Below are 15,287 nucleotides of genomic sequence, written 5' to 3'. Positions count from 1 at the left end.
ACATTTAAGGGGGTTTTTCTCCAAGGTGTGCATATTAGGTCTTTAGGTTTTCTGTCAGTCTGGGCTTGTGGTTGATGTTACTACAATAGCTTTCAGTTGCCTGAAACCTGGTAATAGGATAAGTAGGTTCAGAAAAAAGATGGATGCGCAGACAGCACAATAACTGATTCTACACTACTTTGTGTTAAATAATTTTCAGTGTTTTGTATGGTGTTTTGTGGTGCCAGCAGCAACTTAAACAATTTATGAACCACCACTGGACATGATACCAGACCTTAACAGAGCAAAAACATTCATTTATCGATCTGAAAACATACCATTCGACTGTGAGAAGAAGAAGCTGGGCCCCCAAAAGAAATCCACATGAATTCCACCTACAAATCATCCCAGTGTGGAATCAAAGTGGTGAAGCTTTGTCAGGCTACACCACCATGCTGTATGATTTGAACATTAATATCCAAAATCTACACAGTAATATGCATTAGAAGAATCAAGTTTTAAAATTTTCAGTTCAGATTTATATGTACACTCCCCACTTAGACTTCAAGGCACTGCACACATTTTCAAGTATTATATAGTTAAAATAAAATGCAAAATAACATGCAGAAATAGATTTGATACGTCATTGATTATAATACAGTAACATTTTGAGATGAGCCTGTTGTAAGAAGTGGGATGTTGTCACCTTCCACACAGCCAAGAGCAAAATTAGCCTCCCAGGCCTTAAATATGAGGTTAAACAACACCAAGATTCCAGAATATGACATTAGTGTGCCTTGTTTGATATTTCAAAGCAAGGTGTTCTATGTACTGTATACTGACTGCTGCCAGCATGTCTTTTCAACACCTGTTTTCTATGCTGTATGTCAGGCACAGCCTCCCTAGGAAATACTCTGGGTGTCAGGTTTCCTACAAATTATCTGGAAGACATGTAAGACACTATTCCACTCTGTCAATGGACAACACAAAGTCTGCAATGTGCTGCAACAGTATAAGGCTCTGTGCCTCACATTTAAATAAGCACACAGCAAGCATAAATCAATGTTGAGGATATTAACAACCTAAGCGTAACAACTGAACAATATGCTTATTCCTCTACGGCTCATTTCTCAATTACACTGTATCTTGTGTTACTAGCAACATTTTGCTAACCAGGATGCTATCCCACATCTGGCACACAGTATACATTATACTTTAAAATGCCATTATTACAGCATTAAGAACACAGCAAAGAATCACAAAGATGTATACATACTTTCCTATTGTACATAGAAATTTCAGTATGATAGCTACATGCCACAAAAAAAAAAACAAAACTGAAATATATTAAGGAATAGTGGTTTACTTAATTCTCAAACAATAATACAACAATATAATACAATCAGATGTAACAGAATTATGCTTCCCCCAGAAAATATTAGAACTTCTGATTGTGCCAAACCATTTCTAGTTTCCTCAACGAACCCCAGTGACCTTCACTGGGTATCCAAAAGTAACAGCAGAACCGTTGCTGTGCTAACACCACATCTGTTTCCGATGAGTATATGTACAGTTAAGGGCATGATTGTTTACTTTGTCATTGTTTTGCTTTGACATACACAATACTTCTCTAACTGCTAAAAGAAAGTTGTGGTGTGTTTTGAATGCTGCAGTTATGATGAAGTATTAAATATCTATTGCAAATAGATATTCACATACTACAGGGATGTAGTTTATGGTTTAAAAGGCAAAGAAAAGCCTGAATATGACATAAAATGATCTAGGAAAAACAAACAAATTTTAAAAAGCTTGAAATTCTTTTTGTGGTTGAAAATACATTCTATTTCTAAAACAAAATAAAACATGATATATTTTCTACACGTCTCAAAAAATCATATTAAGGTCAAATAATAAGCAAAATGTACTTTATGGATGTGCATAGACACTGGTTTTATCTCACTACACTAATTTAACTACAATGGACTGACTTCCCATCAGTTGGTGCATTAGTGACTTACATACATATGTACACATCTTACATACATTTGTCTTTGAATGACAGACAGGAAAAAGTAAACATATAAAGAGGATATATTTGGTTTAACATTTACATTTTGTTGGAATTTTGGGTTAAAGATAACAAAATCAGTTAGATCAACCAACCTGATGCCTTTACTGGATGAGGAGTGGGTGATTGTGCAGTGGTAAACTTCTTCTTGTGGAGTACTGTATGGCTAAATTCTTCTTCCATTTCCTAAAAATTAGAGGAATGACCAGTTCAGAAAATTCAAAATAGAAACCATAATTATTTGACACAAATGTCAATAGCGGAGATTTTATAAATGAAAGCATCATAAAATTAACACTAGTTTTGAAGAGCAATTCGATAGAGAAAGGGTTCTATGTTATTTTAAGAAACATAAATATTAATTCAAAGAAAATACCGTACCTAAAAAATCTGGAGCAGTTCACTTATTTTAAACAATCTTCTTTCTATCACACCTAACATAATCTTAAATCTAAAGTCTTTATTAGAACATTCTTTCCTGAATATCATTTATGACAGAACAGTATATCTAAAAGTTTAGTTATTGCATATTGAGATTGTCTCTCCTATAGTATATCCAAAATATACTTTGAACATCATTTATGGTGTGTTTAACAAAAGTGCCACAATTCAGAAGGGAAAAATGTGTAGAAAGAGGTGGATAAAGGCAAAAAGAAGAGTACAGCTTAACACCTCCCGTTAAACCAAATAATAAAAGGGAAGTGGGCATCATATTAAGCAACACAGTTGTCACAGTGTATATAGTGATAAAATCTAGGCCATATTTGACATGTCACTAAGCATAAGTTAAAGGAAGGTGTTTAGTACTTACCTCTGAACTTAAATGCTTCACTATTCGTTTTTCTAAGAATGGCTTCTTCAAGAGAGAATTAATTGAAGGTCTGTCACGAGGGTTTACTTTAAAAAGATGAGTAATCAGATATCGCAGGTCATATGAGTACTTTGGAGAAACTGGTACAAAGTAACCCCTGCAAATCTTCACTATCAGATGTCTCAAATTGTTGCCTTCAAACTAAAAGAAAAAAAAAAATGATCCAGAATCAGACATCTAAACATTTTTACCAAGTATGGGTTACTGTGCTTTCATCAAAGGCTGAATGAAGAAATAATTATACTATTCATTTTGGTTTTCAACAACAAATGAATGTAATGAAAGGTGGAGTTCTGTTGTGAATTTATGGATGTTTCACATCAGCATGGTCAATCCTAGTCCTGGAGGGCCACAATGGTGGCTGAATTTTTTGAACAGAAACTCGTTCATGTAGGTAGTGGAACATTGCATTTTATTGTAGGATTTGCTCTTATATCCTGTTATCATTCATCTGTGTCAAAAATGAGTATTTTGTATTTTAGTTTTTTGTGAAAATCATCAAAATGCTTTGTGGACTGAGCAGGACTAAAATCCATCAACCCCCGTCCCCCCGCCCAGTTTACTTTATTGTTTAATATATGCAAAATATCAGAGGTCCCAGCTCTGCTTCAGGAGACCACTTTTAACATCACCTAATTCTGAAAAAATGTCCTCTCACCATAACCCTTGGTTATTGATATTAATCCAATTTTACACCCGTGAACACACTGTGCCTTGAATTTCCCTTCTTTTACTTTGATAACTAATCATTCCCTGTCCCATTTTTTAGGTTGATGATTAATTTCTCATGTGGCACATTATAAAAAGCTTTCTCAAATTATAGGTAAAATAATATAACATGCACCTCTCTGTTCATATACTTTTGTTGCCTCCTTTTAGAATCCAGCATACTAGTGAAATATGATCTCCCCGTCTGAACTTAAGATGGCTGTTTACCAGTGCACCTGTGCTTGATATCTGATATTTTACTTAATAATTGCTTCCATTAATTTACCTATGAGGCACATCTAAACATTCTAAGTATGATCTAATCCATCAACCAATGGAAGAAATTCTTTTTTTATACAAATGGAAAACCCTCCCATTTTAGATTTACCTACTGTAAAGGACAGCCGCGTCCCATGCCCGGCAGGGACGCCTCTCCTACATCTGTTCCGGGGGAGCAGCCATGGACTGTTCAGTACCTCCCCCGGGACGCTTGGTGGCAGCCTCCCTGGCAGCCAATGATTCCCCAGCCCGGCGCATGGCTCCATGGAAGATGGAGTCCTTCACAGCCTGGTTGGGGGCTCGGATGGCCGCCAGGGGGAGCTGCGTGGAGTCAGCAGCCTGGCTGGTCATACCTTCAGCCCCACCCGGAAGGGCAATTAGGACCAGGTGTCCAAGCACCTGGACCGCTTCCGGGTGGGATATAAAAAGGGCCAGCCACCACCACTCAAAGAGCCAGAGTCGGGAGGAAGAGGACTAAGCCTGAGGAGGAGTGGTGGTGCTGAGGTGGAGAGAAGTGTGGTTAATTGTGAGTTGTATTGGAAGTGCTTTTGGGACTGTGTTGGGCCTGTGGGACACGGGGAAGGCGTGCCCCACGGCTGAAGAAGAAATAAAAAAGCCTTTTATTAAAGTACGTGCCTCTGCCTGAGTCTGTGCCGGGTCGGGCGCTATATAGCGCCTTTTACACTATGCTTTCCTAAAGATGTGTAACCTTCCATATTAAACTTATTCCCTATTATTTAGCCAGGTTTCTGTTACTGCTACGATATCATAATTACTCATTTTTCTTTACAAATTTCCAAGTTAGCTAGTACATTTGAGTGTTTATACTATTGTCTGTCCCTTTATGTAAAGTTATAAACCAGCACATTTCTCCAGTTTTGATGTCGCTACACTGGTTACCTTTGTCATTCAGGATTGACTTTAAAATTCTGCTTATGGTTTATAAAGGCTTAAATAATCTTGCCCCATCTTATATATCGGAATGTCTGACACCTTATATTCCAAATTGTAACCTCAGATCCTCAAATGAGTGTCTCCTTAGAATTCCAAGAGCAAAACTTAAAAGAAGTGTTGAGGCGGCCTTCTGTTGTTATGCACCTAAAATCTGGAATAGCCTGCCAGTAGGAATTCGCCAGGCTAATACAGTGGAGCACTTTAAAAAACTGCTGAAAACACATTATTTTAACATGGCCTTCTCATAACTTCACTGTAATTTAAATCCTGATACTCTGTATATCCAATTCATTATAATAACTATTCATGGTGGCTATAAAATCTGTACTAACCCCTACTCTCTCTTCTGTTTCCTTTTTCGGTGTCCTTATGGTGGTGGCTTGCACCACCAACATCTACTCAAAGCACAGTGATGTTCCAACAATGATGGATGGATTAAAAGCCAGAAGTCTGTATGACCATCAGCATCAAGTGACTCTGTGAGAACCCTAACTACAAAGAGGACTATTTCATTTATGTTAGGTAGAATGCCCAGAGGGGACTGTACAGTCTCGTGGCCTGGAACCCCTGCAGATTTTATTTTTTTCTCCAGCCGTCTGGAGTTTTCTATGTTAACTAATGTTGTCTTATTTTAATTTCTTATTTTGTCTTTTATTTTTCTTTTCTTCATTATGTAAAGCACTTTGAGCTACTTTTTGTATGAAAATGTGCTATATAAATAAATGTTGTTGTTGTTGCCTGTCCTAAACTCCCTGCAAATGCCACCCCACTTCCCTGTTTTAAACACTCTTAGACTTGTCTGCTGATATGCCTCCCAGCACATTGGTTCCACCCAAAAGGAACCTCACAGTCAAATAAACCTATGGAGCTATATCTTACAATAAGATCTGAACCAAGCATTAAAACTTCTCCTGAAAGGATAAGTTTGGTATTTTTTGAGACAAAGTTATTTCTTCACGATTGTGGTTTATATTATTTTGCCACATAAAATTGTGTTCTAAAGTGAACCATTTTTTATAAATGAAAAAAAAATGTTTAGGCTATTCTTGCATTTTTAAATGGAAGCCATAAGGTAGGAGTCCAAACATGAAAACAAGGGCTACAAACTTACTGAACTTTGTAGCAGCAAAAACAATCAGTTAAAGAAAACATGCCTTTCACGTTCCTGAGCATTCAGGTATCAACAAAAGTTGTTGAGGTATACACATAGTTCCTATTCACTTGTTTGTTCACAGCGACCATCATTGGTGGTGTTTTGTCAGTTAACTTGGGCAAACCCCTAATTCACAAGACTTCCATAACTTCAGGCTGCATATTATCCTACCTTTTGCTCTGCAATTCTCTTTCAACAACAATTATATTATTCCATGGCTTCTATAAGTGCATGCTCCCAACCTCTCTCTCACTCTCTCTCCCTCTTTCTCTATTGATTATGTAAAGGCAAACAACAATAAAACATATTGAAGCAGCACAAGCCAATTATCTAATTTTACAGTGCAAGTCAAAAATATGATAATAGAAGAACTGAGGATAAAGTTTGATTGAGAAAATGTAATTATTAAGTTTTTAATATGATGAGATAATTTGGAGTTGTGATTCACAGCAATTTTAAATTGACTTTGACTTACTTTTATCTCACATACTGAAAGACAGTGAATGATTGTCAGTGTGACGTTTTATCAGTGATAATTGCCTAGTAGTCTACAGAACAGACACAGTAATTCACATCTAGGCATCAATATTAAATAAAGCTAGTAACAGTGTTTGCACACAACTTTTCAGAAGTTAAACCACACCACTGTGGCTGAAAGGTTGTCATGGAGGAAGATGATCAATGATGTGAAACACTCAGCCAGTTGCCTTTTAAAAAGGATGACTCTCACAGAAATATTTTGGCATTTAATTTTTAATCCTCTCTAAAATGACACGGAAGAATTGTTCTGCAATATATGCACCATCTGAAGGAGAGCATGACTACTCAATAACACTCTTGGACTATAAAATTGACATAGTCTGTAAGTTTTAAGAAAGTGAAAGAAATAAAAGTTAACACTATTTGGAATGGAATTTTGTCAGAACCTCTACTCCACTTTAAACTTAACTATTTAAATCTGAATTGCAGAATTTGCAGTCTGCTCTTGTATACAGTGGATTCAGAAAATATTCAGATCCTTTCACTTTCATGAATGACAAAGTGAAAAACATGTTTTTAACAAAGGATTGCAAATTTATTAAAAATCAAAAACTGAAATTTGTCAGTCTTATAAGCATTTAGATCCTTAATTCAGTACTTTATGGAAGATCCTTTGACAGCAATTACAGCTCCGGGCCATCTCAAGTAAGTCTACACAACATTTGCATACCTAGCTTTAGGCAGTTTATCCCACACTTCCAAGTCAGTATATTCAATCTCCAATAAATTGGATTGTTAAGCATCTGTAAACTGCCATCTTCAGGTCTCTCCACAGATGGTCTATGGGATTTGGGGTTTAAGTATGGGCTTTGGCTGGGCCACTTATGGACAGTCTAAGACTTGTCCTGAATCCATTCCAGCATTGCTGCTGAGATAGGCATCCTTACTACAGGTTCTCCCATCTCAGGAGAGGACTTCTGAAGCTCTATTAAAGTGATCATTGGGTTCTTGGTCACATCCCTGACCAAAGCACTTCATGTTTGTTACACAGTTTGACTGGACAACTCTGGGAAAAGTCCTGGTGGTTCCAAACTTCCTGCATTTCACAATTATTGAGGAAACTGCTCCTTGGAACAAATACAATTTTAGAAATGGTTTTACACCCTTGCTGTGATCTATGCTTCACCACAAGTTCATCACAGAGGTCCATAAAGAATTAATTGGACTTCAAGTCTTGGTTTTTATCCTGACATGCAGTGTGTACACAGATGTGTGCCTTTCTAAACTGTGTCCAATCAATTCAGTTTGCCACAGGTGGACTCCAATCAAGTTCTAAGTATGTCTCAATAATATTTAAAGCAAACAGAATGCACCTGACCACAATTTGGAGTGCCACAGCAAAGGGTCTGGATAATTATATAAATGAGAGATTCAGTTTTTGATTTTTAATAAATGTGTAAACCTCTCTGAAAACATGTTTTCATTTTGTCATTTATGGGTTATTGAGTGTACATAGATAGGCAAAAATTGCAAGTCATCTATTTCAAATTAAATCTACAACACAATAAATTGTGCAGAAAGTGAAGGGTTGTGAATACTTTCTGAATTCACTGAATGTAAATTTGTTCCAACTGGCCAGAAGCCTACCCACCCTTTCTGGGAGGTCTCCCATCTGTGTGCCCAGGAGGCAACACAGTAAACAAGACACTCTTCCCTTTTGGCAACCATTAGTCTCAGACCCTTTAATACAATGTTATTCAGATTATGGGTAGAAACCTCCCAGCCTGCACATGAAAGGGGTTGCATCAGCACTGGCAAGACACATTCTTAAAAAAAGAATTAAATAAAAATCAATCCCAATTTTAAACATTGTCTTTATATTGTCTCACGTGGCTTTTATATAAATATAAAGGTAACCGAACATATTTTTAATTGTTGCATAAAAGTGGTCCTTTATCAATGTAATTATAGAGTAGAGCTGCAAGTATCAACATGTTGTATATGCTAGCAGCTGTCAGGTGGTACAGGAGGAGACAAAAAAAATGGGTTAAAAATAAGGTCTTAAAAGAACCACTTGTTACAGGAGGTTTCACGGTCCTCCTACTCAGAGATTCTATGGCTGTCTCTCCCACCTCCAATCTCCTCTACCCTGTCCACTGCTAGTGCCAAACTGAAGTCTCCCACCACTCATATTGGGCTTGAGGTTATAGCTCCTGCTCACCCCTCACTTCTTTCAGCCGACTCACAATAGGATGAAGTCTGCCCAGAAACCATGCAGCACTGATGGATGTTTGTAAAAGTGAGCATCTCAGGTAAGAGCTCCTTCTCACCCCTCCACCCCACACACTGCACTCTGCATGTCTCTATGATCCAATCCACCAATGTTCAAATGTTTTACTTTTGGTGTGCTTGTTTTATCTACCATCATTTTTAGAACAGCTTTAAAAATTGGTAGACTAAGGCAGAAAAATATACAATAAGACTAATGTTAACAATGATTAAAATTAAAATAAGTACATGTAATATTTTATTTTAGTGTTATTAACATTAATCCACTGAGGAAAGCCTTTGTTTTGGAAACAATTCCCAATGCTCAGTAACCTTCAACTTTCTTAAAAAAATAAAAACAGGAATAGACTGAAAGTAGAAGCAGAACTGTGCCTAAAGTTTTCAAAACTGGACCCCAACACTAGTTATTTTTCTAGTTGTTTTGATCTGGATTCATACATTCATACATCAAGTCTTTCTAATTTTTATTCCCTGTCAAACCACACTATAGTCCTTATTAAAAATAATGAACTAAAAATGTGCTTGGCATACATATGAAAAATTATATTAAAAATTAAAAAAAAAACACAACTACAAAAGAAACTGTGTTTAACTACTTGTTAAAATATCCAAACCCAAGAGTTAAAAAATATTACTTTTACTTGTGTCTAGTAAAAGTTCAGTTTTTAAAAATTAAAAACTTAAAATATTGACACTTCAAAACATTTCAATTCTAGGAGGTGGTTTGTCAAGTAAAAAGGTTAAGTACCACAGTGCACATTTGCAAATTGTGACAGCTCATGGTATGATTCCATGGCAAAACACTTAGCATATACTGTACATGGTAGGATTTACATTGTAGAGGGATGGACAGTGTGGAAATACACTGCAAGTGAAACATTTCCTGGTGAGGTTAGCCAAGTTCTCCAGTCGGCATCCAAATTTTCTGCGCATCACAACATCATACTTAAAATTTGTCAAACATCATCATTCACATTAGTCTTTACAAACCTAGATGTTTTTCTCAGGCATACAAAAATGCTACACACTTCCAACTATTAGACATAGACAACTAACATTATTCAAATATCTAGCGACAAAGCATGGCTATCAGTCACACCCTCTGATTAAAGATGTGTAACTACTGAAGAATTGACAACAAATTGTGTTGACGATGGTGTATTTTTCTGTTAGAATAGTTTTTTCTGTTATTGCTAAGTTTGTAATACTGTATGTTTAATTACCAGGGCTTCACCCCGTTTGCTTCGCTTGCCAACCCCCCCAGCCTGCGATACGCGCTACACGCCAGCCACTTCGCATTTCTGCCACTCACCTCTGTGGATTTCACTTTCACCAAACAACAAATCTTTTAATTCTAGAGGATACGCTTCTTCATTGGGAAGAAATGCTACTTTTCCCTGATGGCAACATGAATTAGACAATCTATAAATCTCCGACTTTAAGTTTAAATCTGAACAATATATTCGATCTCTTTTCACTGTTGGCACAAAGTCTCGTCTCACAGGACTTGAAAGTATCTCTCTGAAAAAGTCACATCTCACCCCAGGCTAAAAAGTCTTGCCTCGTTCAAGGATTTTTTAAAACAATAGACAGATATTGAATAGGTATAGCTAAGCTAAGTCATTTTAAGTAAGGTTAAACAAAAGACATGCATGAGCCACAAGCTGGTCACAAGAGTAACTGTCTGGACACAAGTTTGACTCTAAAAGGTCATTAGCTGTGGTCCTTGCCTTGCATGGACGTTATACACTTGTCAACCACTTCTGAACTGCTGCTAAAGGAGTAGTCTTACAAAAACCACAAGCAAATTGAAGCTGTGAGTTAAATGACCAAGACAGACATGAATGCAGAAGAAAGAGAGCTGCAGAGGGTGTGATACAGATCTTCAAGCAAGATATAATTACTTTACTGCACAGCTGGCCACTTGAGAGAAAGAAGAGAAACTGAAATCACCTATTGTGATAGACTGATACTGGTAAAATTAAAGTGCTGCTGGAATTCAGGCCATATACTGTAATGTAATTGGTTAAATGACCTGAGAACACCTGTTCTGCTATCTTGCTAATTGCTCTATCCACCAGTAAAGAATGGTTTGCGCCGAGACATCCCCTATGAGATGTAGGATTACTTGATTCCAGTTGAACAGGTGCAAGGTCATAGTTCCAGAAGTTGGGTGTACTGTTACTGTGGGGACAAGTGATTCCCTGCCACAATTAAATAATACTACAGGTTTAATCTTCCACCCCTCTGTGACACAGAGTAATTCATTAGACCTGTTTTTGGTCTAATTGTTATTAAAAAGAGCTAAACTTACAGGAAGTTGGTATTTACACTTACTCTTGCTGCATGATTTTTTTTTATATATCTCATTCTCTAAGAACTTTAATCATTGGGCCATTCAATTTATATATATATATATATATATATATATATATATATATATATATATATATATATATATATATATATATATATATACACATACATACACACTAGGGGGCTTTGCCATCTGCTCGCTTTGCTCGCCAACCCCTGGGCCTGCATTTCACGCTAGCCTCTTTGTGGTTCTGCCTCACCTGTATGGGGATGTGGATGTACAATTTAAACAAATTTTTATTTTCATGGGAATTGTTACATATGCATAATAGAACTAACTATTTTACATATTAAAAATAGTAAAACGTAATAATTTGAAAGTAAATTATGTTTCATGTTGTGTTAAGAGTTATTCGTTACATAATACGATTTTGTTCTGTTTGGATTTGAAATTAATACAGAAATACTGTTTAAACATACACTTTTACTGTAAAACTTCAGTAAAAACAATTTTTTTATTAAAATTTTCATCAATATCGCATTGAATTTTGATTCTGTGTTTGGACTTTCATTGTGAAAACACAATGTATAACTGGCCAATATTGAATTTTGTTTCTTTCTCTCTATTAAATAAAACACTTTTTCGAATGTTTGGCTTTGAGCTTTGTTAATTGTCTTTGCAAAAGCTATTCTAACGGGAAACTGTTAACATTTAAATATGAATGGCATATGAATATCTCCTTTGTTGTCTAATGTTATTTGCAGAAGATGTACTACATTACCTTTCTTGGATGCATCCTTCTTTCTACAGTAATTTGTGTGGAGGAAGACCGGACGGTGTTAACAGTTGTAGATAATCTTCAGGATATTGTAAGTTGATGTTTTCATCTTCCGCACAATCACCACCAACTGTTTCAGCATAGTCTATTGATACGCATTTAACCAATTTGCCGTGTAACCAATCAACATTTTGTAAGTAAATTCATATGACTTCATCATTTCTCAGTGCTAGGATTGCCCGTGTACTCATTTTTTCTTTTTATAACTCTTTGTGATGAAATTCTTCGATAAGATTTGGACATAATATGTTTTCTTTAATTGTGAACTTAAAGTGAGGAAAACATTAAAATTTATAAGAGCTGAAAGAGCAAGAAATGTGTCTGTCAAAAGCATTCACACGAATGAGAGGTGAGAGTACAGTGTGCGTGTTTGAATGTGATTGAGAGGATGGCATGACTTTAAAAAATCTCATGGCCAAAGTCTCATCTCACAGGACTTGAAAAAATCTCTTGAAAAAATATATATAAATTGAATATAAACTGAATCACTTACTCATCAACAAAAAGATTATTTCCCATTTAGTTAAAAAGTTGAAATTTGGCAGGATATATTTAGGTCTCTAGATTTCTGGTAAGAAAGGACATTTTAATTTATGAATATTTGGGGTAACCTCGCTCCGCAACAGAAAAACTAAACAGATAGATACTCCAAAATTTCAAAAATGCCTTGACAGATTTGAATGGAATTTGATAACATTATGGAAAAAGAAAATTAGCTAACACATTTTTAATTGTTGATATTTATTAATAGTATGATACTTTAAATCGCTGCTCTAAGAGCATGCCTTATTCAAATGAAGGATGCAGCAGAAATGATTGATGGGCCATACAAATAGCACTACTAGCCAATAGTGTAGACAGATGTCTGAAGACAGGCTAGTGTCCTGGACAGAAAAAAAAGAGACATGATCATGTTGTGAAATGGGCTTTGGTAAACCACAAGGAAGGTGGAAAGCTCAATGCTTAGCAAGTAATGTTTTTTGGTGTTGACTACCAGTACTCTCAGATCTGCACAAGTTCTCATCTAACCATTCTGTTCTGTCAACCTCCAGCCCCTGGTCTCAGCACTAAAAACATTGATCTTAGATAGAGGTGACTGAATTTCTAATGAAGACGTGCTCAGTGCTACTCTCTCTTCATGTTAATACATCAGTGTAACACATATGGTACTGGCATATGTATATCCACTTTGAGCACTGCTTTGCATATAAATTCCCATCTTAACTTTAAATGGGAATTAAATGCAACAACTGATAAAAACAAGAAATAATGTACTTGAATGAATGGTGTAAACAAATGAAAATCAGATACATCTAAAAAAACAATATATACACCTATTTAATAATGTTTCAATTTTAAAAGAATCTATTTTGCTGTAAAATTGTTTTTACAATGACCATTAACAAAAGACAAGTCATTAGGGAAAGCAGAAAAAAAATCAGGAATTGTTCTAATGATTGTTCAATGACTCAGGCACCGTCGAGAGTGGCAGCCTTTTCAGCAGCTCCGTGTACGACTTTATTTTTCTACTTTTCTCCTTTTATTTTTCTCTTTTTTTATTGATCACTCCTATCACTTTATTTTATGTGGATTCGTTCCCTGGACACACTTACATTTACAACGTGGTCATGTATTTTTACACGCCGAGACTCGTCTATTCAATTTGAATTTCCCCTTGGGATTAATAAAGTATCTATCTATCTATCTATCTATCTATCTATCTATCTATCTATCTATCTATCTATCTATCTATCTATCTATCTATCTATCTAATGCAGGAATGTTTTACTCAAGGACAATATTCTATAGCATGTTCAAGAGTAAGCAGCTCCAGTGACCTAATAATATTTTTATTACTTATTATTTGACCGATGCTTTTTGAGATTTTCAATTTTTGAGATACAATGAACTACATTTCTTTTGTTTTTCCAAATGGAGCAAGGCAGGTACAATTAATGGCTCATTGTCACACAGTGTCAGTGGCAGGATCTGAACTCACAACGTCAGGGTTTGATATTCTAAGTCTAGACCCATAACCACTACAACACACTGCCTGCCAATAATATTAGCCTTTGGTTTTAAAAAAAAAACCTACATTGTATACAGGGCCATGCTTACGCATCATTCCCAGTTATGTGATATTACACTGGCTGAGAGGGGGCATTGTCACTAAATGTCTTATCATTTTCTTCCTCCACAGTCTTGAGAAACTGCCCAGTAAGGGCAACTGACCCTTCTGGTCCCAGGAGACGTCTTTTATCACAGAGACAACCTGAGCAAAGTAGCCAAGTCAGATGATCCATCCTCAGAGCTGACTTAATCAGAAGCCAGCACACTATGTGGCAATTGCCCTTTTTATTGTTATACTACTCCATTGAGCATAAACAGGGAGGGCCGTGTTGATACTCCAAAATATTCCAGAGCTGTTGACCTTCCTTTACTCAGGTGACCACAACAGTAAACCAGTTTGTTTGTGACATAGCACTTCTGACACACCTGATTATAACTGATGCCCACTGTCTTATGAAATTTTGGGTAACATAGCTACTGTAATTGCATAAATTTTACATACCCCCAAAACACTATGTTATTAGTACTGTGGAACTTAATACCTTCTGTTCCTTGGATCTCTGGATCTATTTCCTTGGTCCTTTCTATTGGCATACTTTTCTTACTTTTTATCTTTCTTTTTCTAGATCTCACTGATCTTCCTTTGACTACTGTAAAGCAAAGGCTTTTCTCCTTGTGCACTATTACAACCAATTTGATTTTGTCCTCACACTGGAGATTGCCTAACTATTTCTCTGTCATTCTTAAAATCACTGAAATTCCACCTTTGACAAAGGAGCAGTTACCAGGAGTGAGTCCAATATGTATAATATACATTTCCTTAATTCTGTTTTTCTGTTAATGACAAATATGTTTCAAGGCTTTTCAGGTAGGGAAGACAGAATTATCAAAGAAAAGGTAGTAATGCATGCCGATCATAAAGCCAGAAAGTCACAATATGTTGCAAATAGGTATTTCACTGTACTCTGAACATGTAGCAATAATGACCGTATGCACATTTAATACCAGGATATTGAAGGGATAGAAGTAATACCACATTTCCCCATGTGGTATATAATTTGTTACTACTATGTTATGATAAATGTGTTCTGAGATTATTCAGGTAAGGAAATTAGAGAAGTTTCAAAGTAAGGTAGTAATACTGATCATGATGCTGTAGAGTGGTTAATTGTTGTATGTTGATTAACATAAGCAAGTTAGAACTTCCCTGTACTCTAACTCTAACGACCCTCTAAACCTATGCTTCTCAAGAATATGTCATGAATAATTCCTTCACAACAT

At 36.1% G+C, this 15,287-nt stretch overlaps 2 protein-coding genes across 2 annotated transcripts in view; one reads left to right on the top strand and one right to left on the bottom strand.

Annotated features, from left to right (window-relative positions):
- Positions 1-15,287, top strand: part of alg11 (ALG11 alpha-1,2-mannosyltransferase) — a 357,044-nt gene that overhangs the window by 65,511 nt on the left and 276,246 nt on the right. The gene's annotated exons all lie outside the window — the stretch shown is intronic.
- The window catches only part of LOC114650206 (serine/threonine-protein kinase Nek5-like), a 78,444-nt gene that overhangs the window by 48,268 nt on the left and 14,889 nt on the right, over positions 1-15,287 (bottom strand). The window contains exons 9-10 of the mRNA XM_028799694.2: positions 2,859-3,059; positions 2,143-2,233 (exon numbers count right to left, since the gene is read on the bottom strand). Coding sequence (XP_028655527.1) covers positions 2,143-2,233; positions 2,859-3,059 — 292 coding nt within the window. The remainder of the gene's footprint in view (positions 1-2,142; positions 2,234-2,858; positions 3,060-15,287) is intronic.

Source organism: Erpetoichthys calabaricus, chromosome 4 (genome assembly GCF_900747795.2).
Source record: "Erpetoichthys calabaricus chromosome 4, fErpCal1.3, whole genome shotgun sequence".
NCBI lineage: Eukaryota > Metazoa > Chordata > Cladistia > Polypteriformes > Polypteridae > Erpetoichthys > Erpetoichthys calabaricus.
The sequence above is the reverse complement of the archived record's forward strand: the minus strand, read 5'-3'. Positions and strand labels throughout refer to the sequence as shown.